This window comes from Bos indicus x Bos taurus, chromosome 11 (genome assembly GCF_003369695.1).
Source record: "Bos indicus x Bos taurus breed Angus x Brahman F1 hybrid chromosome 11, Bos_hybrid_MaternalHap_v2.0, whole genome shotgun sequence".
NCBI lineage: Eukaryota > Metazoa > Chordata > Mammalia > Artiodactyla > Bovidae > Bos > Bos indicus x Bos taurus.
The window spans coordinates 3,345,867-3,371,743 of NC_040086.1; the positions used below are offsets into that span (position 1 = coordinate 3,345,867).

General features: G+C 41.8%; 1 protein-coding gene across 5 annotated transcripts in view; it reads left to right on the plus strand.

The window, feature by feature from the left end:
* Positions 1–4,989: 4,989 nt before the first annotated feature.
* VWA3B (von Willebrand factor A domain containing 3B) overlaps positions 4,990–25,877 on the plus strand; it is a 170,051-nt gene continuing 149,163 nt past the window's right edge. For all 5 annotated transcript variants that reach the window (XR_003513264.1, XM_027554634.1, XM_027554636.1 and 2 more), the window contains exons 1-5: positions 4,990–5,215; positions 10,453–10,680; positions 16,548–16,642; positions 22,465–22,715; positions 24,755–24,914. Coding sequence is in view for 4 of the 5 variants with exons in the window: in XM_027554634.1 (XP_027410435.1) it covers positions 10,485–10,680; positions 16,548–16,642; positions 22,465–22,715; positions 24,755–24,914 (702 nt within the window). In the remaining variant the exon portion in view is untranslated. The remainder of the gene's footprint in view (positions 5,216–10,452; positions 10,681–16,547; positions 16,643–22,464; positions 22,716–24,754; positions 24,915–25,877) is intronic.

Genomic DNA, 25,877 nt, shown 5'->3' on the forward strand with positions numbered 1-25,877 from the left:
GACCCCATGGACTGCAGCCTACCAGGCTCCTTCGTCCATGGGATTTTCCAGGCAAGAGTACTGGAGTGAGTGTACGTGCTAAGTCGCTTCAATCGTGTCTAATTCTTTGCAACCCCATGGACTATAGCCTGCCAGGCTCCTCTCTCCATGGAATTCTCCAGGGAAGAATACTGAAGTGGGTTGCCATTTCCTGCTCAGGGGATCGTCCCAACCCAGGGGTCGAATCTGTGTCTCCTGCATCTTCTGCATTGGCAGACAGGTTCTTTACCACTAGCATCACCTGGGAAGCCCATCATAATTTCTACTACTCCTTCACTCATGGACACTTAGATTTCTATTATTTTGCTATGATAAAAACACTTTTATATATTCTCAAGGACATCAAAAAGTGGAATGGCTAGGTAGAAAGGTATATATGTTTACAATTAAAAAATGATTTAAAAATATTCTATTAAATTCATTTGCTGCTATTTTACCTGGGAATTTTACAATTAGATTCATCAGTGAGAATGCTCCAAGTGGCCTAATGTTATCCTCTTCCTCTCTTTCGTCTCTTCCCTTCACTCCTCGGGAAGTGTGAGTACTGGCCTAATCGGATCAGACTTCAGGATGCTGATGGGGCTAAGTTTATGTCCATCAGGTGTGTTTCTCCCTCTGGCACTTAGCTGTTTCACAAAAGGGACAAGAGGGCAGCCAAACCAGAACTTACATCTTCTGGTGGGCAAACACTCTTCTCTCTTCCTCCCACATTAGCAGTGTCACACGTTTGCCCCTCCAGGCTTGGCAAGGATCTGGAGGAGAGACCTGAGCTTTGAAGGAGAGACCCTAGACCTGTGCCCGAGTCCTGTGCCCTGTAGTTCACCCTGCCTTGGGTTCATGCAGTGTTTAGTTGCTAAATCGTGTCCAGCTCTTTTGTAACCCCATGGACTGTAGCCTGCCAGGTTCCTCTGTTTGTGGGATTTCCCGGGCAAGAATACTGGAGTAGGTTGCCATTTCCTTCTCCAGAGCATCTTCCTGACCCAAGGATCAAACCCACCTCCCCTGCTTGGCAGGCAGATTCTTTACTACTAAGCCACTCCCTTAAATGAGGAAATGTCTTATTTCCTGTTGCCATTGTTCACTGTGTCTACTCTGATCCTTAGGAACCACGAGAAGAGCATGTCCCAGCCAAGGCAATATTCAGACCCATTCCTGAAGATTTTTGCATATGATCAAAGTCTCATTCCAGGAGTGTTGGTTTTGCCAGTTTTTGGTATAAGTATCTATTTTGAAGAGTGATTTAAAATGTTCAGGTGTTTGGGACTTCTTGTTTAGATAAAATATTTATCTAAGTCTTAATTCAGCAATTGGGATATGACTGTAGACTTAAAGGCATCTAGTTTATTGAAAAGCAACACTGCATTGCAAAGGGGTTGATTAATAGGAAGTGTGGGAAGGAGGGGTGATTAGAAAATGGATGTGTTTCATTCCATTTAAAACTGAAATGTGTTCTGTTAAAAGCCCATTCAAGTCCAGTGAGGTTTTCACTGTGGCACTAATATCCAGTTCTAAATGAACACTGTACAACCAAGACGAAAGAACATTTCTTATGGAGAAAACTAAAGCCAATAACTGATCCTCACACCACATAATTAAGAGGGTGGGGCGTTGAAGCAGATTGCCTGGGTTCAAATTCTTGGGCCACTATTTACTTGCTGAGGAATTTGGAGAAGCTGCTTGGGCTTATGTCTCAGTTTACTTGTCTGTCAAATGGGGATAATCATGGTATCTTCCTCCTGGAGCCTTTGTAAGTACTGAATGAAGTGACATATTAATAGTGCTTAGAGCATTGCTTGGATTTCAAGAAATTCTAGCTATTATTTTTAAATGTTGATTAACACTGAACATTGTTGTTCAGTTGCTAAGTTGTGTCTGACTTTTTGTGACCCCATGGACTCCAGTACGCCAGGCTTCCCTGTTCTACACTATCTCCCAGAGTTTGCTCAGACTCATGTCCACTGAGTCAGTGATGCCATCCAACCATCTCATCCTCTGTCGTCCCCTTCTCCTCCCACCTTTGATATTTCCCAGCATCAGGGTCTTCTCCAATGAGTTGGTGCTTCATATCAGGTGGCCGAAGTATTGGAGCTTCAGCTTCAGCATCAGTCCTTCCAATGAATATTCAGGGTTGATTTCCTTTAGGACTGACTGGTTTGATCTCCTTGCAGTCTCAGGGACTCTGAAGAGTCTTCTCCAACACCACAGTTCAAAAGCATCAATTCTTTGGCTCTCAGCCTAGCAATTGTCAAAGGGCTTTGACAGTTATGCTTAAAATCTCTGTTCCTCATGAAAGATGTTAGACTGAGGGCTGCAAACCTGCATTCACTCCCCACACAAAGAACAGTGAACTGAAGAATATCACGCTATGTACAAATGTCTCTTTGGACTTTGCCTGCCCTGATGTCTCAAGCAGCCCATGGCAGCCAAACTCCCTAGACCAACAGCACCATCCAAGGTTTAAGAGCAACTGCTGCCTGATGCAGTTGCTTCACTCCCCATTGCCTCCTTCCTCTTCAGGAGTGCTTCTGTGATCATTCTCTCTGACTCATCCTCACGTATATATACAATTCCCTTGGATTAACATTTTACTTTTTCTCTGGTTCCAGGTTTTGTGGTGGGCTCAGGAAAATTGCTTTTCTTCCTCTTGTTTCATTTATCACCCTCCCTGCCCCTCACCTACCAAGATTCTAATCATGATCATAAGACCAGTAGTGCCAGTGATAGTCTTGTTTAAGAAAAAAGAAAAAACATTCAACTTGAAAAATAAACAGTACAAAGGTCAAATAACAACGTAAAGGGTTGTCACACTTGGACATGGTGCCAAGTGTGGTACTGACAACTGGTGCTCTAAATCTGGACAGGTGGAAAGAAATGATTGGGGCTGGAGTGTCCTGAGGGCCGAGTAGAGATAGGGGCTTAAGCTGGCCCTGTTGGTTCTGGGGGCTGTGGCCCCCAAGTGGTGGTAATTCAGGTAAAGCGGGTGTTGGAGTAGAGGCATCTGTGGTCAGAGGCAGGAACCACATTTGTCTCTCTGCTGGAGAGTTTGAGTTGTGGGCAAAGAGGTTGAAAGTATATGGTTCCTGAATGGTAAACTCAGGTTAAACTTTACTTCCCAGATGGCGCAGTGGTAAAGAATCCGCCTGCCAACGCATTAGATGTAAAAGAGGAGGGTTATATCGCTGGGTGGCGAAGATTCCTTGGAGTAGAAAATGGCAACACACTCCTGTATTTTCACCTGGAAATTTCACAAGCTACAACCCATGAACTCCAAAGAATTGGACACAACTGAACACACAGACACACGCACACACAGACACACACACAGATATTACTTTAAGGATGGGAGTGAAATGATAGATGTCAATTACTAAGGTTGAAGGTAAGATACAAAATATGTATAAAATTCAAAACAAAAGTGTAAAGGTTCAGTCCAATGGCATATTGCAACTGTGCTAAAGGTTTTGTTTTGTTTTAATATTTATTTGGCTGCACCAGGTCTTAGTTGAGGCATGCAGGATCTTTAGTTTTGATACGTGGGATCTAGTTTCCTGAGGGATGGAACCTGTGCCCCCTCCATCGGAAGCGCAGAGTCTTAAGCCTAGTAGTGCCAGTGATAGGCTTGTTTAAGAGAAAAGAAAAACCATTCAACTTGAAAAGTAAATAGTACAAAGGTCAAATAACTTCTCCGGAGCACCAGAGAAGTTCTGCGAAAGATATTCTTACTCCACACCACTCAGCAACCAAAAATAAGTTGAATTCCCGTAAAGCTGGCTGAACTGAAGTCCCTATCAGCAATGCAGTATTTCAAAATGATTTCAAGTTCTGCTCACTTTTCTGTCTACACTTTAAATAATTAATAATTAATGTTTCCTCAGAATGTATGCTTACAGGCATATACACATAATTGACAGAGCATAGAGTCACCTGCAGTGACTTGCATGTTAAGAGGCGAGTGTCACAGGGAAGGGAGAGGACATGGGATGAAGGTGGGGTGCCCGGTGTGACAGCATGAGGCAGTGGGTTTGGTAGAGTGGATGCTGTACTCTCTGTCTCACCCACAGTGACCTAGGAATACAAGCCTGGCAGGGTGTGGGCAGCAGGGTTTAATGTGGCATAGGCAAACATGGGCATGGCCACTGTGCTACTTGCCTTCTGAACAGAATCTTCAGTACTGCTGAGTTTTTGTTTGTTTTTTGGGGGTGCAAATGGCAGGTGTCATTTGGGACAGTAGTATACAATCTAATAATTTTGTGTAATGATTTATGATGAGAGCAAACCTTTCAGTACTTTTATAGTTATAAAGGCATTCAAAGAATATAGGAAAAATAAACCCCTGTAGATGAGGTAGACTTTTCTGTTGGGGACAGAAATATTCAGTTCTAATATTAACTATGTTTTATTATATCTCTGAGCCAAAAACTTAACAACAACAACAAAAAAAAACAGCCAAAAATAATCTGGTCACTTCTTGAATTTTAAAATCTAAGACACATTTTAATATCTCAACACAGTAAAACAATACTTGCCTGTGGGATCTTATTAAGGATTTAAAGATGCTTTTCATAAACAATTTTATTTCCGAGTGACTGAAAAAAAAATCACGTCTTGCGCTCTTTGCTTACTCATTGTTACAAATGAAAATAAGGGTTAAAAATAAAGCCAAATGGACAAAGTAATACCTATAGGAATACTCACATCCAATAGAAAGGAGGAATTTTGGTAACTGCAGCCCCACCCCCGCCCCTCTCCAAAATTACAAACTTGCAAGACTACAGTTCACAGTTCTTCCGGTCATCTGTCTCAGCTGGGCCCGCACACCCAGCCGCGCCCAAGCACCGAGTCCCAGCGCCTCCTCGGAGCCCCGCCCCTCCGCCCCTGGCTCCGCCTCCGCGGGGGCACGTGCTCCGTAGGCGGGGCCGGACCGGGGAGCCGCGCCGTGATTGGAGGTGTCCGAGCGACCGCCGCGACGCTGTGCCCCACAGGTCGCCCTCGGGTCACAGAGAAACAGAACGGCTGGAATCCTTTCGCACCAAGCTCGGACACTTCGTCCGCTGGAGTCGCTCTTTATCAATCGAGATGCATACCTCGCCTGTCCTCACGGGCCGAAAGGCCCCCCAAGCAGGGGAAGGTGGCTGCTGACAGGAACCGCCTGGTCTTTCACCTGACAGGTTGCCTCGTAAGTGCGGACTGCTGTCCCCTCACGTCAGAACCCCTGAGGCGCCCAGGTTCCCAGCAGGCTGCTGATGGAAGCCTTGGAATCCCACAGTTTACGAGCTGGACTGGCCCCCGCTTAGGGGAAAGCTCGGCAACTTACCCTGAGTCACTTAACTAATTCATACCAGGGTCAGCCAGAAACGCGTCCCGACCCCTCCTACCTTAGAGCGCTTTGCACCTCCCCTCATTCCGGGGGGAAAGCTCGCCTCTGTGGTGGAGACCCAGCTTAGAAAAATTTTGTCTGTACTCTAGGCCGACACTGATAAGGTGAAGCAGGTAGAAGCGTGCCAGATATTTAGACTGAATTAAATTATAATTAAGTCATGCACTGTGGTGGTGGTGGCCCCCTCAGCCCCAGCCCGAGATGTGAAGGGCCCTTCCCTCCCTGGCGCGGGCCCGAGCGCTCCGTTGAGGCAGGCCCGGCTCTCCGACAGCTCTCTGGGCTCAGCCCCGCATATCCCACCGGACCGGCCTATTCCCGCCGCCCGCACTGCACAAGCGGACAGGGAGCCCCGTTTTGGTGCAGTGGGTAGCTCCAGGGCCACTTCGTTAGTCATGGGCTGGCTAGTGGGGTCGGCGGCCGGCTGGGCCCATGGCGCTGGCCAACTTAGACTGTGATCCCGGTTGATGGGGCACGTCCACCGTGTCCACGTGGCCACCGTGGTCTCTGCCGCCTGCAAACCTCCCTCAGCCAAGGGCTGGAGGGCGAAAGTGCAGGAGCGGCCTGATATTGGTTTGGACCGGCTGCTTTCTGGAGTGCACCTTTCTGCTAGAAGAGCAGTGGAAGCGAGGCAGGCACCCACGATACCACCAGCTCAGCCACTGGTGGGCGCCACGGTGGGACCAGGGCTTCCCAGGTGACTCAGCTAGTAAAGAATCTGCCTGCCAAAGTAGGAGATCTAGGTTCCATACCTGGGTCGGGAAGATCCCCTGGAGAAGGAAATGGCTACCCACTCCAGTATTCTTGCCTGGAGAATCCCATGGACAAAGGAGCCTGGCAAGCTACACTGTCCATGGGGTTGCACAGTCAGACACAATGGAATAACATTGCCACTCAACCTCTAACCATACAGGACTGCTGTCTTAAGGCACGAGGCCTTCTGTAGGACTCAGCTCAGGGCGGCCAAGGGACATCTCTTGCTGCCTGGTACCCAAAGACCCAGCAGCTCCAGGGTGGCCGTACCTGGAGCCCCTAGTTACCTTGCTTGGGGACTTTGGATTGTGCCAGTTTAGACAACTTTCTATATTTTCCCCAAACTTCTGCCTGCCTGCAGCTGCCTTCAGCTCACACTTTCACTTCTTCTTCTTCTTTTTTTTTTTTTCTTTTTTCCATTTATACTTCCTCTTTCTATGTAGGAAAACCTTTTTCTATTTCCCAAAACTTTGGCTCTTGGATAGCTTTTAAAACTTAGGGAAGTGCTCAACTGCAATTTGTTATTTCTAACTTCTGGATTCCTGTATATTGTAATAACCTCAGATAAAGAAACTCAGTTATAATACTAATCATAATAACATAGTCAGAGCTGGAAAATGTCTATTTAAAGAGACAGCTATTTCCCGCACTGCGAATCTTTGCCTTTTTTGGAACAATCAGGATTCTCAGTAATTCTGAGTGATCAATTTAATTCAACTCAATACTTGTACAAAGTACCTGCTGTATATAAGGCACTGTGCTGAGGACATTCATGTGGTTTATCCCTGTAGTAATCGAATGTATTTTCAATCTAGGGAGGACAGACTTGAAGTGGCTAAGGCCACATGGGTGGAATAGCCAAGCAAAAACTGGGGCTTTCACAGGGGGAGGGTGCAGGAGTTTGATGAGGCCTCTGGAGAGGCTTAATGGAGGAGATGGGATTGGAAATGGGCCTTCAAGGCTGAGATTCCACGCAGGAGAATGACCTGAGACCGGCTTAGAGGTAGGAATACAGGTGGGCTGTGTGGAAGGATTGCTTTGTCAGTTCACTTGGCAACTTTGCTCTGGAAACTTTCTGGCTTCTCCAGGGTACCTCTTACCCCATTTGAGAAGAATGATCTCTTCTGTTGGAGGTGCCCTTTCTCTCCTTCCTTCCTTGTTGTCTCTGGATAGGTTCAGCTCAATACAGGTATTCTCATGCTAAAAAGCCAGAAAAGTCAAGATGTGAATTAGGAGGACTCCTATAGGTTTTCTGATCTGACAGAGCCTACTAGACTTAAAAAAATTATTTAAAAAGATCATTTGAGGGACTTCCCTGGTAGTCCAGTGGCTGGGACTCTGTGCTCCCATTGCAGGGGCCTGGATTCTATCCTTGGTCAGGGAGCTAGATCCCATATGCTGCAACTAGGCGGGTGGCAACTAAGACCCAGTGCAGTCAAATAAATAAATAATTAATATTTTTAAGATAAATAAAAATCTTTCAAATGCAGAAGGGACTGGGCCATACACCTTAGCTGAAGGATTCAGTTGCCTTTTGTTTGGAATTGAGAATATGTCCATTTGGCTTAAAAGCAAAAGCTATGGCTCTTCTAAAATCTTCTTTAAGCTTCCAAAATCCAGTTTAGTAGCCTTAGTGAGCAGTTTGTGTAGCTGTGCTCCTTTTTTAACCTCAGGCATGTAGCTCCCTTTAGGAAGAAGATTACAGGAGGTAGATGAGTGTGTTCAGGAAAGAGAGTAACTGGAAATGATGAAATAGTGAAAAATATTCTGAGCTTCCTTTTTCTAGTTTCTATAGGAACCATTGACCAAATTTAAAAGTCCTTCAGCTGGCAGTCTTTGTTGGACAGATCTCAAAAAGAAAGCAGAAGCATATTAGCCTGCCCATCTTGCTGTCTTCATATTCTGTGATTCTAAAGGAGGAGGAGGATTCCAAACTTCATAGCTCTGGGAACTTTGGGACTTCCAAAAGGAGGTTTGGATAAAAGTGGATGTATGAAACAAGGCACAATTACTAAAGGGTAATAACTTTTTTTAAAGCTTAAAAAGTCCATTTATTAGGTTACAAATAGTATGAAGAGTAATGACTTTTAAGGAATTTATTTGTGCATAGTTCTTTCTGATGTATCAAGTGCTCATCCACGCATTGGCACATTTGTTCCTTGCGGTGGCCCTGGGAGTTAGGATGTATAAACAGTGCAGAGAGGAGGAATCACTTGCTTAAAATGGCAGAATGGACCTATAAGGAGTTTTCATCCATGATCTTCCAACTCCTACATGATGCTCTCCAAATACTATTGTAACGTTCTCATCAAATTGAGCCTTTGTAGAAAGAAGATCTTCACCAAAAATATGAATTTGTTTGAAATTTGGAATTCAACATATAGGGACAGTACAAATTCACATAAACCTTAAAATGAAAATCATTATCTTTATTATTTAGTTAGTTAGTTTTCAGCTGTGCTGGGTCTTCATTGCTGCTCGCAGGCTTTCTCGAGTTGTAACAAGTGGGGGCTACTCTCTAATTGCAGTGTGGGTTTCTAATTGCAATGACTTCTCTTGTTGCAGAGCACCAGCTCCAGAGCTCAGGCTCAGTTACAGCGCACGGGCTTAGTTGCCCTGCAGCATGTGGAATCTTCCTCGACCAGGGATGGAACCCATGACCCCTGCATAGGCAGGCGAATTCTTAACCACTGGACAACCAGGGAAGTCCAGAAACCATCATCTTTGAAAATTTGAAAATAAGTCAAAAAGCTTATTGAGCCTGTGCATGTGTGCTTAATCACTTCCAACTCTTTGTGACCCCATGGACTGTAGCCTGCCAGGCTTCTCTGTCCATGGGGATTCTCCAACTAAGAATACTGGAGTGGGTTGCCATGCCCTCATCCAGGGGGTCTTCCTGACCCAGGAATCGAAGCTGTGTCTCTGATTCTTTAACACTAGTGCCACCTGGAAAACCCTTACTGAGCCTGAGGTCTGAGAATAAAGGTCAGTGCTCGGTCTTCAGTGAGGACCCAGGAGCCCTCCTGGACAGCAGTCCTGTTGTATGGAGTCTATAGCCTTGTAGCATAGGACCAGGTGGGAAGAGGTCACTTATCACCATGGCAGAGTGGTAAAGAAATGGCTTTGATTTCTGCTTCTGCTTTACTGACTGTGTCTCCTGAACATGTTCCAATTCCTCAAATGTAAGTAGGGTGATAGCAGTGGGTAACTGATACCGTTATGAAGAATTTGTGAGATAGTCTTTGAAAGGCTCAGCCCAGTTCCTGGCCAACAAATGAAAGTTGCTGCATGCAGTTGGATTTTTTATTGTAAAGTCCGCAGAACATAGACCCTGGAATGGAAGGCCCGGGTTAGAATCTAAGCCACATACCTCCCCCCACCCCACCCCCACCAGCTGTGAGAACTGGCCAAGTTAGTTAGACCGCCTCTGTGTTGGTTTCCTCATCTGTAAGATGGGAATAGTAGTACCACCTACCTCATTAGGTTACTGTAAGGGAAAATGTATACTACAGAGAAAATATACAAAGTTAAATAAACGTTTGCTAATAGTATGTCTAACGTCTTTTCACAAAACCTCCCTAGCTTGGGTCCAATTGATTTCTGTTTGACTAAACTTGCTTGTCATAACAGGGATACTTTCTGGAAATAGGATGAGAATTTTAGAAATGGGAGAAGGGAGTTTTTCCATTGTTGGAAAATGTTGCATTCCAGGGAACCCATTTACATGCACTGCACATTCCTAGATACAAAGGGAAGCAGAGCTTTCTACTCTTTCCTTAGATTTTCAGGCCCTGCCTGAAGTAGTGGTGAGTGAGCTAAGATCACATTACAGTCTCCCCACTCCATGTGTACACCAGCTTTGTTTAGGCAGGTCTGGATCAGTTCAGTGTGTTGTATATTGCTTTAAGTTGGGCTGATCTCTTAAACTTTCTGGCTACTTGAGCCAGAAAGCCACAACTTTCTAGTAAAGTCCCAGAGAATGAAACATGGGATGGTGAATCCTTGTATTCACCACACAGAGGAAACTACTGTAAAATTGGCATATATCTTTCTCGATGTTTTTCTGAGTGGGGGTATGCAAATATAGATACTGAATTTTATGAATACCTTTTAGTCGTATATTTAGGTATCTTCTTTGCCAACAAATATACAATTTGTATTATTTTTACCTGTGCTAAATAGCATTCAGTGTAATTGTACTCTCATTTATATTAAACCAGTTCTCAGTTGATATTAGCTTGTTTCTAAGTTTTCAGGAAGTCTGATTTTGACAATTGCCCTTACAGGAGGTTCCTGTGACTTAGATCCTAATTCAGAGATGGAAGTACCAGGCTCATCTTCCACCATCTCTGAGGAGCAGCCTCGGAAGCAAGAGGGACTAAGCGACACTAGAACAGACTCAGTCAAGCAGAGTCTCATCTCATCTGAGGAATGGCTTCAACTGCATGGGCTTAAGAGCAACAAATTGACCTTGAAACAGATTTTATCGCAGATTGGATTCCCACATTGTGAAGGTATTAATACAAAGCAGCACTGACTGGAAAGCCCAAACAGCATGCTGCCCTTTAGCCTTTGAGGAGGCGGCATCAGTTCTGAAGTCCCCTCAAAACACAGGTCTCTGAGTTGGTTTATTTTTTTATTTGACTGTGCCAGGCCTTATTAATAGTCACAGCATGCAGGATCTTTGAGTTGCAGCATGCAGGATCTAACTCCCTGACCAGGGATCGAACCTGGGCCCCCTGCATTGGGATCACAGAGTTTTAGCCCCTGGACCACCAGGGATGTTCCTCTGAGTTTGTTTTGATCTCACATCCTTATGGGTAAAAAAGGTTTGCACATGGACCCCCAATATATGTATATTATGTAGATGTACAATCTTCAATCCACCTATTAAATATTAGTAATACTTAATTTCATTCTTTCTTCTTTAAAGATGAAATAAAACCTAAATATAAGTTATACCCCTCACACCCTGCAGATGTCTTGCTCCCACCCTGGCATGTGCAAACCCCTTTTGGAGGCTATGGATTAGGGTAATAATTATAATTCAGTCATTAACATTAGCAAAATAACAATTCTTCATATTTTGTCAAGGATTTTTCCATTTAAGATCATGAGGGGTGTTACTCTGTAATTCTCTTTTAATGTCCTTATTAGGTTTTGGTATCAGGATTATGTTGGCCTCATAAAATGATTTGGAAGTGTTGCCCTCTCCTCTGTGTTCTGATGGTGTTTGTATATGATTGGTACTAGTTCATCTTCAAATGTTTGATAGAACTCACTGGTAAAATTTATCTGAGGCTGGAGTTTGTAAGAAAAGTTTGATAAGAAATTCAATTTCTGTAATAGACATAAAACTATTCAAATTTTGTTTCATCATGTCACTTAGGATTTCAAAGTCTTCCTGGAGAATTGCCACTTTTATAATTACATAATGTCCTCTCTACCCTTAGTCATGTTCTTTGCTCTGTAGTTTACTTTTTTTACGTTAATACAATCAACCCTGCTGTTTTTATTAATATTTACATGACATCTTTTTTGTCCTTTTACTTTAACTTATATATCAGTATATTTGAAGCAAATTTCTTAGACACATTATATAATCAGTTTTTAAATCCTCTTTGCTAATCTCTTTTAACTGTTTCTCTATACCATTTGTATTTAGTATAATTATTTGTATGTTAGAGTTTGCTATTTTGTTTTTTGTTTTGTTTTGTTTTCTTTTTTTATCTGTTTTCCATTTGTTTATTTTTCTTGCCTAGCTCTGGGTTTCTTAAACACTGTTCAGAATTTAAAAAAAATTATCTGTAATATTTTTGAGTGTATCTCTTCGTGCAGCTCTTTTAGTGGTTGTGCTAGGTATTACATTATAAATATGTAACATATCAAAGTCTCCTGTTATCAGCATTTTACCAGTTTGGATAAAGAATGGACACTATTTCCCTTTATGTCCCTTTAATCTCCTCATTTTTAATATGCTTTATTTTTTCATACATTGAGAATCACATTAGGCTGTACTTTAGTTTTTTATTCAACTGTCAAGCAATTTAGAAAATTCAAGAAGAGTCTGCTTATTTACGCATATTTATATGTGTCAATACTTACTGTGTTCTTCCTTCCTGATGTTTCAGAGTTCTTTCTTTTATCATCTCCTTCCTGTTTGTAGAACTTTATTTATTCTATAAGAATAGTTCTGCTGGGAACTTTTATTTTTTTTAGTTTCTTCGTCTGACAGTATGTTTATTTCTCCTTCATTCTTGAAGAGTAATTTCACCAGATATAAGATTTGGTGTTGACAGTTCTTTTCTTTTAGCACTTAAGAGAGACTGTATGGGTACTTCCCTGGCAGTCCAGTGGTTAAGACTCTGCGCTTCCACCGCAGCGGGCACAGGTTCGATCTCTGGTTGGGGAACTAAGATCCCACGGACTGAGAGGCACAGCCAAAACAAAGAAACAAAGAAGCTGCTTCCTTTTGGCCTCCATGATTTCTTTGGCTGTGCTGGGTCTTTGTCATTGCCCAGGCTTTTATCTAGTTGTGGAGAGCAGGGGGCCACTCTAGTCGTGATGTACAGGCTTCTCGTTGCTTTGGCTTAGGGCGTGCCGTCTTCAGTGGTTGCAGCCCCCAGGCTCTAGAGTGCAGGCTCAGTAGTTGTGACCCATAGGCTTAGTTCCTCCAAGGTATGTGGAATCTTCGCGGATTAAGGATCAAACCCAGGCCTCCTGTGTTGGCAGGTGGATTCTTTATCACTGAGCCACCAGGGAAGCCCCCTCCGTGATTTCTGATGAGAAAACCACTGTCATTAGAGTTGTTGTTATTTTGTTTTGTCGTTAGAATGTCACCCAGTCATGTCTGTCTTTTGCCATCCCATGGATCGAGATTTTCTAGGCAAGAATACTAGAGGGGATTGCCATTTCTTTTCTCCAGGGGATCTCCTGACCCAGGGATTGAACCCATGTCTTCTGCATTGGCAGGAGGATTCTTTGCCACCGAACCACCAGGGAATGAAAATGTTTTTACCCTGATGCTTCTTTATTCATTACATTTCCTCTATACATGTTCATATCATGTACTCATTTAATCTCTTATACTTAGAATATATGCATTTTATATCCATTGACATTTGTTGTATTGGAAGTTAAAACTAAAACCTTTAAAAATATTTGTTCATTTAAAAGTCACAAACCTGTTATATGTTAGCATAACACTTTTAAGAAAAATAAGTAAATTTTTTAAAATAAAAATGCTAGTAGGAAGAGTGGCACAGTTTTACATTTTTGCAAATCTCTTTAATGTTTATCCCAATAGGAAACAACTAGTTCAGGTATGGCTGATTCATTTTGCAGTACAGTGGAAACTAACACAACATTGTGAAGCAATTATACTCCAATAAAAATTAATTTTAAAAAACACAGATGTATTCTTATATCTACTTAAAAAAATTATTTTTGATCATGCTATGTGGCATGTGGGATCCTAGTTCCCCAGTCAGGGATCAAACCTGTGCTGCCTGCAGTGGAAATGCATAGTCTTAACCACTGGACTGCCAGGGAAGTCCCTCTCTTATCTGTTTTTTCAGAAATAACAGCTTTATTGAGATGTAATTCACATTCTATACCATTAACCAATTTAAAATATATGATTCAATATTCTTTAGTATATTCACAGAAATGTGCAACTATTATCACAGTCAACTTAAAGAAAATTTTCATCACCTCAGAAATAAACCTTGTACTTCTTAGCTATACACCCTGCCCATAAGGCCCCAGGCCAAAGTAATCTACTTTCTATCTCTCTAGATTTGCTTGTTCTGCACATTTCATACAAATAGAGTCATATAATATGAGATGTTTTTTGGCTGATTGTTGTTTAGTTGCTAAGTTGTGTCCCACTCTTTTGCAACCCCATGAACTGCAGCCCACCAGGCTCCTCTGTCCATGGGATTTCCCAGGCAAGAATACTGGAGTGGGGTGCCATTGCCTTCTCCAGGGGATCGTCCTGACCCACGGATCAAACCCGAGTCTCCTATGTTGCCAGGCGGGTCCTTTACCACTGAGCCACCAGTTTCTGTTGTTGTTCAGTTGCTAAGTCGTGTCTGACTCTTTGCGAGCCCATAAACTGCAGCATGCCAGGCTCCCCTGTCCTTACTGTCTCCGGGAGTCTGCTCATATTCATGTCCATTGAGTTGGTGATGCTATCCCACCATCTCATCCTCTGCCAAGAAGCCTCTTTGTGACTGATATCTTTCATTTAACATGATGTTTTTAAGATCCGTCTATTAGTATGTTGTAGCATATACCAGAGGGAGAAGGCAATGGCACCCCACTCCAGTACTCTTGCCTGGAAAATCCCATGGATGGAGGAGCCTGGTAGGCTGCAGTCCATGGGGTCGCTAAGAGTCAGACTTGACTGAACGACTTCACTTTCACTTTTCACTTTCATGCACTGGAGAAGGAAATAGCAACCCACTCTAGTGTTCTTGCCTGGAGAATCCCAGGGACGGGGGAGCCTGGTGGGCTGCCGTCTCTGGGGTCGCACAGAGTCAGACACGACTGAATCGACTTAGCAGCAGCAGCAGCAGCAGCAGCAGCAGCATATACCAGAACTCTACTTGTTTTATGGTCAGTTACTGTCAGGAGATGAATTGTATGGATATTGCACGGTTTGTTTATCCACTTATCATTTGATGGGTGTAGATCTGATTCTTATCCTAGCAAGCAGTTAACTTGGTCGGACTCAAACTTCAAAGTGTCTCCCCTGTTAAATAAATGCAGAATTCACCAATTTCCTTCTTTCAAGAATTAATGCCACTCCAGTTTCTGCCTGTTCTTGATTGCTCTCTAGTGCCTTCAAGTAGCTTTTTAAATATTTTGTCGAGAGGTTTTTTGTTTTTTTCCTGTGTAAGAGTTAGCAATAAAACCTACTTCACCATTATTGAATGAGGAATTCACAATGCCTTTTATTTTAATTGGCTATACAGCTGATGGAGGCTTACATAAATTAATCTCCTTCAGTTCTCAAAAACACAGCCCTCTCTCCTGACTCCAGATGAATGCCTGAGGTAAAGAGAGAATGCTGCTGGTGATGTGAAGTTGCTCTATAAATGTCAGTCACGATGTTGAAATCTTGGAAATGAAGGTTTTAGAGTTTGAGAGATTTATTGAATGAGAATATTGCTGACAGAATTCAAGTACCCATTCTTTGCTCTTTCCTATTATGGACATTGAACTTCAAGACTTGTAAAGTTTATCATTGCTGGTGATTTGGGACCAAGCCTGGTCTATAAAATGTGGCCTTGCCCTTCCTGCTTTCCCAAGCAGGCTGTGATCCTGCCTCCCTAGAAAGGCAGAGGAAAGGGAGTGTTGGATCCAAGAGCATCACCACTCTCTTCACCACTTTTGGGACTTAATAATTTATAATAAGAAGAAAATAATCATCACAATAAAAACAGTTCCTGAAGCCTTACCTCATCTCTGCCTTGCCAAGTCATAACCAGTCCATGAAACTTTCTTTTAGTCGTGTGAGGGAATGACTGTGTTTCAGGAAGCATTGTATTCCCATTCTGGAAACACTGTGTCAGCACATAGTGGGTGTTCAGTGAGGGTTTACGGGGTGGATGTTGAACAGCTGAGCTTATGCTCTGAGAAGAAAGTGGTTTTGACATTCTGTATGAGTATTCTGACTCTTGCTTCATCTCATTTATTCACAACCCCCTACTTGAGGGAACAGTAGATAATATCTAAGTTTAATATTTAAAATTGTTATTCATTTAATTTACTTTCTGGCTGTGCTGGAGCTTCGTTGCTGCACGTGGTCTTTCTCTAGTTGTGGTGAGTGGGGGCTGCTCTCTAGCTGCGGTGTGTAGACTTCTCATTGAGTGGCTTTTGTTGCTGGACATGGGCTCTAGGGCGTGTGGGCTCAACAGTTGTGGTGCATGGGCTTAGTTGCTGCGTGGCATGTGGGATCCTCCAGGAGCAGGGATGGAACCCGTGTCCCCTGCATTGGCAGGCAGATTCTTAACCATTGAACCGCCAGAGAAGCCCCTAGGTTTTATTTTTAAAATTCTGAAAACTAAGTCCAAGTCCCAAATAAAAGATTTCTGGAATTAAACATAATTTCTGTGTCATCTTTTTGACCTCTGCCTTAATCGTTCTGGGCAAAAGACCCAGCAGGCCAAGAAATAAACACTGTTCGTCCTTCCCATTCATTCATACATTTGGTGTTATAGCAGTCACATTTATCATAGTGCCTGGAAATACTTCATTGTCTAGAACAGAATTATAAGCATCACAGATATAATTTGATGTCAGAGATAAGCATTTGGAAATAAAAATAAGTGTTGATATTGTACCATTTTGACTGCTTTTCTTTATACACATGCAGATTATGTGATGTCTCTGGGGAGACTTGTGGCTTCCCGGTATGCAGATGGCCTGTTTCCACGGATCTACACGACGGAAGATGGCAGAGTGTACAATGTAAGTTGGAGTTCCCTCGATGGGCAGGTCCAGGGACACACTGCTGAGGTTGACACAGAGAGGCAGCCAAGCCAGGGCCTTGTCAGTGCTGGAGGATTTCTTCTGACAGTGTAGAGGGTGGTGAAAGTCACAGCCCAGGAACTTGACCCATTAGAGGTGAGTGCAGAAAGCACCTGACCAGAGGTGAAGACGTTTGCATATCAACACTTTGTTTTACCTGGAAAATAAAGGGGAAAAAACAAGTATGACGGGGGTCATCTGAAAGGCAAGAGCAGGCTGCTGTTACCTGATGGTGGTGTAAAATAAAGGAGCACCGGTGCAGGTAGTAGTGAACATCGAGAGAGTGCCACCTTGTCCTGGAGCCCGTCATTCCCAGCAATTCAGCATGTGATTCCTGCACCCGCCCCATGTCAGGCCCTGTGCACACCCCGGCCACCACAGGGAGCTCCAGAGACACACGTCCCATCGTGTTGCTTCATGGATACTTGTTCATGTCACTGTACATCCATGTAGAGTCCACTTGGACTGTTATTTCTTAGTATTTAAAAAATACACATTACTCTCATACTTAGCCTGTTCCTAAACAATAATAGTGTTTAGTAGGGCTTCCCAGGTACCACTAGTGGTAAAGAACCCGCCTGCCAATGCAGGAGACATCAGAGAGGGAGTTCAACTCCTGGGCTGGGAAGATCCCCTGGAGAAGGCAATGGCAACCCATTCCAGTATTCTTGACTGGAGAATCCCATGGTCAGAGGAGGCTGGCAGGCTGCAGTCCATAGGGTTGCAAAGAGTTGGACACAACTGAAGTGATTTACTGCTGCTACTGCTGCTAAGTCATTTCAGTTGTGTCCAACTCTGTGTGACCCCATAGACGGCAGCCCACCAGGCTCCCCGGTCTCTGGGATTCTCCAGGCAAGAACACTGGAGTGGGTTGCCATTTCCTTCTCCAGTGCGTGAAACTGAAAAGTGAAAGTGAAGTCGCTCAGTTGTGTCCAACTCTTAGCGACCCCATGGACTGGCAGCCCACCAGGCTCCTCCGTCCATGGGATTTTCCAGGCAAGAGTGCTGGAGTGGGGTGCCATTGCCTTCTCCACACACACAAACAATAATATCCACGGAATTTTGAATTTGGTGTACAAAATGTATTTTTTTTTGTCTGAATCACCTTAAAAATCAATGCAGAAATACCGAATACGTCTGTCTTTGCCATTCAATTCCACCTTTATGGCCCCTGTGACACGGTCCCACCCTGGTTTCCATGCTGTGGTAGTGACTTGTAGTAAGTGCTGGGAAGTCTGGCGAGGGGGTTGGGAATGCTGCTTTAGGGAGCCATGGAAAGCGGCAGGAAGTGATGCTTGTGCTTCAGGAATAAGCTTGAGACAGTTGGGGGCTGAAAATGAAAGGAGCTGAAGGCAGAGTGCTGAGCATGAGCCAAGGCATGAAGACATAGAATTACAAGGTGTGTTCAGGAGACACACCTTCCTTAAGGTGTTGCGAGGATTGTTGAAAGGTTTTTTTTTTTTTAAATACCATATCTTTTAAAAATTGATTCTTCACAGAATAGGACACCACCTTTTCTCATTCCTTTTGTATATCTCCTGCCCCCTGCCAACACCCTGGAAGGCCTTGCGTGGTTGTTCTGACCGTGTGAATGATGCTTTATTTGTGTGTCACCGGTGGTTCTGGGTGATCAAGTGATCTAGGTACAGGGGAGCTCGGCCTGAGAGACAAGAGGTCACAGGACAAAGGCCATGAGCATGAGGATGGGCACTGGGAAGGCACCCCTTAGGGGAAGCCAGGCAGATATGCTGGCATGTTTGGAAGCATTGTCAGAAATGTTTTTGGCATGTTGTAATTAGGCAGATGTTTCAGTGAAATTTTTTTTTTTCAGTCTGGCTTTGCTGATCTCGCTTTTCTTCTACCTAATTTTTTCCTCGCCCCGCCTAGTTTTCTTTGGAATATCTGAATTTTATCTAGATTTGTTGAATACAAATTTTTGAAAATTTAATTCTTATTTTATATTATTGGATAGCATCACTGACTCAATGGACATGAGTTTGAGCGAACTCCAGGAGATAGTGAAGGACAGGGAAGTCTGGCATGCTGCAGTTCATGGGAACAGAGAAAAAGGAAACCTCTGCAGTTGCAGAGTGTGGACACAACTTAGTGACTGAACAACAGCAAATAGTTGATTGACAATATTGTGTTAGTTTTAGGTGTGCAGCAAAGTGATTTAGTTATACATATACACATATTCATTCTTTTTCAGATTCTTTTCCCATATAGATTGTTACAGAGTATTGAGTCCAGTGCCCTGTGCTATATAGTAAGTTCTTGTTAATTATCTATTTCATATATAGTATGTTGCAATAAACATTGGGCTGCATGTATCTTCACAAAATTAGTGTTTTCATTTTCTTTGGATATATACCCAAGATAATTGCCGGATTATATGCCAGTTGTATTTTTAGTGTTTTAAAGCACTTCCATCCTGCTTTTCATAGTGGATACACCAGTTACGTTCCCCCCAACAGTGTCGAGGTCTCCTTTTTCTCTGTTCCTTTTCCATCGTTCGTTCTTTGTGGTCTTTCTGATGACGGACATTCTGACTGGTGTGAAGTGATATCTCATTGTGGTTTTGATTCGTATTTCTCTGATGATTGGTGATGTTGAGCATCTTTTTATGTGCCTGTTAATTATCCATATATCTTCTTGGCAAGATGTCTGTTTAGATCTTTGGCCCATTTTTTCAATCATGTTTTTTTTGTTTTTTTTTTTAATATTGAATTGTGTGAGCTGTTTATTTTAGATATTAACCCCTCTTGAGTTATATCATTTGTAAATATTTTCTCCCATTCAGAAGACTGTATTTTCATTTTGTCAATGGTTTAGTATGCTGTGAGAAAAATCTTTAAGTTTATTTAGGTCCCATTTGTTTATTTTCGCTTTTGTTTCTTTTGCCTTAGAAGACAGATCCAAAAAATATTGCTATGATTTATATCAAAGAGTGTTCTGCCTATGTTTTATTCTTGGAGTTTTATGGTTTCCAGTATTACATTTTGTTCTTTAACCCATTTTAAGGTTATTTTTATATGCAGTGTGAGCAAATATTCTAATTGTATTCTTTTATAAGTAGATGTCTAGTTTTCCTAGCACCATTTATTGAATAGAGTGTCTTTCCCCATGGTATATTCCTGCCTCCTTTGTCATAGGTTAATTGTCCGTTGTTTCTGGGCTCTCTGTTTTGCTCCATTGATCTATGTGTCTGTTTTTGTGCCAGAACCATACACTGTTTTGATTGCTGTAGCTTTGTAGCATAGTCTGAAGTCAAGGAACATGATACCTCCAACTCTGTTCTTCTTTCTAAAGATTGCTTTGGCTATTCTGGGTCTTTTGTGTTTCCATATAAATTTTAGAATTATTTGTTCTAGTTCTGTGAAAAATGACATTCGTATTTTGATACAGAGGCATTAAATATGTAGATTGTCTTGTGTAGCATGGTCATTTTAACCACATTAATTTTTCCAATCAATGAACATGGAATACCTTTCCAGTTCTTTGTGTCTTCTTTAATTTCTTTTATTAATATCATAATATTTTTCTGAGTATAGGTCTTTTATCTCCTTAGATTTATTCCTAGATATTTTATTCTTTTTGATGTGATGGTAAATGGGATTGTTTTCTCAATTTCTCTTTCTGATAGTTCATTGTTAGTGTATAAAACTATGACAGATGTCTGTGTACTGATTTTGTATCCTGAATTCATTCATGATCTCTAGTAGTTTTTTTGGTGGTGTCTTTAAGATTTTCTATGTATAGTGTCATGTTGTTTGCAAACAGTGACGATTTTACTTCTTCCTTTCCAAATTGAATTCCTTTTATTTTTTTTTAGGTCTGATTGCTTGATTCTCTGACTAGAACTTACAATACTATGTTGAATTAAAGTGACAAGAGCAAGGCATCCATGTCTTGTTCCTGATCTTAGAGGAAATACTTTTAGCTTTTCACCATCAAGTATAGTATTAGCTATAGGTTTATCATATATGGCCTTTACATTGTCAGGGTCCCTCTATATCCACTTTGTGAGGAATTTTTAAAAAATCATCAACAGATGTTAAATTTTACAAAAAGATTTTTCTTCATCTTTTGAGATGATCATGATTTTTTATTCTACAGTTTGTTAATGTGTATCACATTTATTGATTTGCAGCTATTGAACCATCCTCACCCCTGGGATAAATCCCACTTGATCATGGTGTATGATCCTTCTAATGTATTTTTTAATTTGGTTTGCCAGTATTTTGCTGAAGATTTTTTCATCTATGTCCATCAGTGACAGGCCTGTAATTTTATTTTTTGTGGTTTTGATATCAGGATGATACTGACCTGGTGGAATGAATTTGGAAGTGTTCCTGACTTTGCAATTTTTTTGGGAAATAGTTTGAGAAGGATAGGTGTTAATTCTTCTCTAAATATTTGGTAAAATTTTCACCTGTGAAACCATCTGGTTCTAGACTTTTGTTTCAGGGGAGTTTTTTTTTTTACTTATTCAGTTTTACTGTGATAATTGGCCTGTTCATGTTTTCTATTTCTTCCTGGCTCCATCTGGAAGATTTGTGCTTTTCTTTTATGTTGTTCATTTTATTGGTATATAGTTGTTCATAGCAATCTCTCATGATCTTTTGTATTTCTGTCTTTTTATTACTGATTTTATTGATTTGGGCACTCTCTCTTTTTTCTCTATGAGTCTGGCTCAAGGTTTGTCAGTTTTGTTTATCTTTTCAAAGAACCAGCTTCTTAGTTTCATTGATATTTCCCATTGTTTCTTTAGTCTCTATTTCATTTATTTCTGCTCTGATCTTTGTAATTTCCTTCTTTCTACTAACTTTATGTTTTGTTTGTTCATCTTTATCTGGTTTCTTTAGGAATTTTTTTTCCAATCTGCCTTTGCTGATCTCTATTTTCTTTTACCTAGTTTCTTCAGAGTACCCCTGAGCATTTTCAGAATTAAAAATAATTCTGTAACTGGAAAGGTTAAACACAATCTGGAAACAGTTTTTTTTTTTTTAAAGAATGCTATATTTTTGTATAGATCTCATCATCATGTTTCTTTCTATGGGAAATTATCCAAGGGTTTTTTATTTGTAAGATTGGAAGATTTCTTCCTGGAATGTATGGGGTTTGGAGGATCATCTATGAAGTTGTTATTAATATACAGTTCTTGATGGCAAAGTCATAACTCAGTGGGCCCTATTGTTCCTGGCTGCACTGGGGTTCAAGTGACTTGTTTGGACTCAGCTAATAACAAAACAATGCCATTTACCGCAACATGGGTGGACCTAAATATTGTCATACTGAGTGACATTAAGTCGGACACACAAAAAATATCCTATGATATTGCCTAATGTGGAATTAAAAAAAAAGATACAAATGTATGTATTTACAAAATGAAAGTAGAGTCACAGATGTAGAAAACAAACTTATGGTTACTGGGAGATAGAATAAATCAGGAGATTGGGACTGACATATACACACTACCATATGTAAAACAGAAAACTTGCTGTATAGCAAAGGGAACTCTACTCAATACTCTGCAGTGGCCTGTATGAGAAAACAATCTTTCAAAAAAAGAGTGGAGATATATATATATATATATATATATTTATATTTATATATATGAAACTTATTCACTTTGCTGTACACCTGAAACCAACAAAATATTGTAAAAAAAAGAAAACTATACTCCAGTAAATGATTTTTTTTAATGACTTATTTTGGTATGCTTCTATTTATTTTATTTTGTTACTTTTATTCTCATTAAGCTGACAGCCAAATCAGAACTAATCTCTCAGTATATGGAACATTTAACACAAGCTATGGAGAGCTACAAGCAGCGGATGGACTGGCTCACCAGCAACAGCCGGCAGATCTTTGGTGTCATCTTGGAGCAGTGCATCACCATAGTGCTGGATTTTGGTGGCATGTTGGAGGAGGAGCTTAGTCTGTGCCGAGATGCTCTAACCATGGTCCTCCAAGAGCAAGTGGCTCACATAGCCAAGTTCAATGTCATATGGTGAGTTCCCATAGGAAAGGAGTATTTCCCTGAAACTTCATGAGTAATTTTCATGTATCTGGAGTTAAGTAGCATCACTAACACAGTTAGCTCTGTGGATAGGGAAGAGCTATAATCTTGTAATTTCTTAGACTTTATCATTCCAGCAAAAACCCACAATGAATCAGTATTAAAAACTTTTATCTATTTTGTGCAGGGCATTAGAAGAGATTTTAAAACAGCCTTCTCTTCAGTGTATGTCAAGGTCAAAATATAAGAATATTTATTATATTGAATATATATTTAAGGCCATAAAATTCCTTCACACATTTTAGACTTTAGGTTTGATAATGAATTTCAACATCACAAATTTTCAGTTTTTCAGACTGAGTTTGCAGCTCAACTTGATTTCCTCTGTAAGCTGACCTCTCTTTTAATCAGAACAACAGGTGGCTGGCTTTATAAAAGTTCCCTTATTTCAGAGTCTTCACAATCAATTATTTACAGATTCTTGGATTCAAGAGAATTTGGACCTCAGTGCTAATCTCTCCTGTGGAACAGTTGCTCTCTCTCCTTGACAAAAGATACCTGGATGAGAAGGCCATCTATCTGAATCTTTCTTTTCTAAGTAAAATATTTTCAGCTAAAACAGATGACATTGAAGATACTGCCTGATTGTGTTTGTTCTATCCTAGGTTCCTATTTATATCATAGATATATTATTGAAGGAATTAAGTGATTAAGTCTATAGTGCTTCAGCTTTCTTGGAAATATGTGCTATAGCATACATGCCACCAAGCCAGATCCTCTATGCAGAGGCCACACAGAGGTGACACAGAGGTGAGGCAACCTAGGCCTCTGGATGTATAGGCCAGGAGGGACAAATCAGGCCGATTAATTTAGTCCGGGATTCATATAATTCTTCCTATTGCAAATTAATATATGATTCAAATAATTCATTTAATTATTTAATTATAAATACAGAGATGAACTCAAGTAGCTGCTGTTTTTTGGGTGGGGGTGGATTTCCATCACATTTCCAGTCCCAAATTAAATGATTTAATCAAAAGTTCCAAGAATGTAAAAACTTTCACTCTGATGAATTCAAAGCAATACTGTTTTTGATCCTAAAAAGGGTAACTGATAGGAATCTTTCAGAACAATGAAAACAGTATAATAAAAGAATTAGAAATAAAGTTGTGGAGTAACAAAATTGTTGCTGATTTGCAAATCTTAATGCTTAGAAACTTACTACTCATAAAAGACAGTTGCAACTAAACCTGCCTATTTATGAAAATAACTTTCCTCAATAAGTTTTTGAGATTAAAATTTTTATTGAAATATAGTTGATTTACAGTGTTATGTTAATTTCAGGGGTACAGCAAAGTAATTCAGTTATAAAAATTTACACCTATTCTTTTTTAGGTTCTTTTCCATTGTAGATTATTACAAGATATTGATTATAGTTCCCTGTGCACTTTCCTTAATAATTTTAATGCACTTGGTAATATTCAAATTTTTGAGATTTTTTAATTCTCAAAAGTGAAAAGTGAAAGTGAAAGTTGCTCAGTCATGTCCAACTCTGCGACCCAGGCCAGAATACTGTAGTGGGTAGCCTTCCCCTTCCCCAGGGGATCTTCCCAACCCAGAGATCGACCCCAGGTCTCCGGCATTGACCCAGAGATAGAACCCAGGTCTCCCGCATTGCAGTTGAATTATTTACCAGCTGAACTACAAGGGAAGTCCAAGAATACTGGAGTGGGTAGTAGTAGTATTCTCCAGCAGATCTTCCTGACCCAGAAATTGAACTGGGGTCTCTCATTGCAGGCGGATTCTTTACCAACTGAGCTATCAGGGAAGCCCTTCTATAAATGTTGTTTTCCCCAATCAGTACAGCTTATGGAAAGTCACCTGTTTTCTCAGTAACTTTCAGAGGTCTGGGAGCTGCATTTTCTTTCTCTCTAGTGACGTTGGGTGTCTTGTTGCTTGTAGCTCTGAGACTGAGGGCTGACAGCTACGTTGACCACTGCCTGGTGACAGCCCCATGTGATTCCTTTCAGGGTTTCTCAAGAGCCTGTGAAATGGCAGGAAAATGCTGTTCCTGTGACAGCACCATCCATAGCCGCCGCCATCAGCTGGGTTGAGAAGTTGCCTTTTGAGCTGGCTTCGAGCCACACCAGCCGCCTGGAGGCTCTGCTGGAGGCGGGGAAGGATGAAGTGGTGAGTGAGCGTCTGTGTCTGGTCCCAGGTCACAAAAGTGGCTTTGAGCTTATTCCTTCACACTCAGTGTCCTCACACTGCCTCTCAGCTGAGCCGGAGCCCTTCCAGTTGCATCACACAGACACTGCCTCCTGGCATCCAGGAGCCCCAGAAGTCTTAATCCTGTTCGCCTCGGAATCTGGATCCAATTGAGAAATAGATGACAGGCCCCACATGGGGATCAAAAGAGCATATCTGGTGGTGCAGAGGTGGATCAATCAAATCAGACTCTGCTCCCCGAGCCTGGCTGGGCTCCCCCTGCGAGGGGGGGATGGGAGCCACAAGGCACACCCTCCTTTAACTGCTGCTAGGAGAACCATGTGCTGCTCACAGCCTCTGAGCATCAAGAAAGGAAGGCAATGAGGCCCTGATTGTGTATCTCTAATGCTTCAGTTTGGAGAAGGAAATGGCAACCCACTCCAGTGTTCTTGCCTGGAGAATCCCAGGGATGGGGGAGCCTGGTGGGCTGCTGTCTATGGGATCGCACAGAGTCGGACACGACTGAAGCGACTTAGCAGCAGCAGCAGCAGCAGCAATGCTTCAATTCCACTTTTCCACTTTTGCTCACCTGACAATTAGATAAACCTGTCTCTTATGGGCTCTTCCCTGGTGGCTCAGATGGTAAAGAATCTACCTGCAATGCAGGAGATCCAAGTTTGATCCCTGGGTCAGGAATATACCCTGGAAAAGGGAATGGCAACCCACTCCAGTGTTCTGGCTTGGAGAATCCCATGGACAGAGGAGCCAGCATGCTACAGTCCATAGGGTTGCAAAAGGTTGTACATGAGTAAGTGGCTAACACTTTTCTTTCTTAGGAGAAGTTATAAGACTCCTCATAGAACCCCAAGGATGAGAAAATAGGGTTTCCCCAACATCCATGCTTTGAGTCTTTCCCAGTTCCTCTTCTTCACAAATGGGTCCATC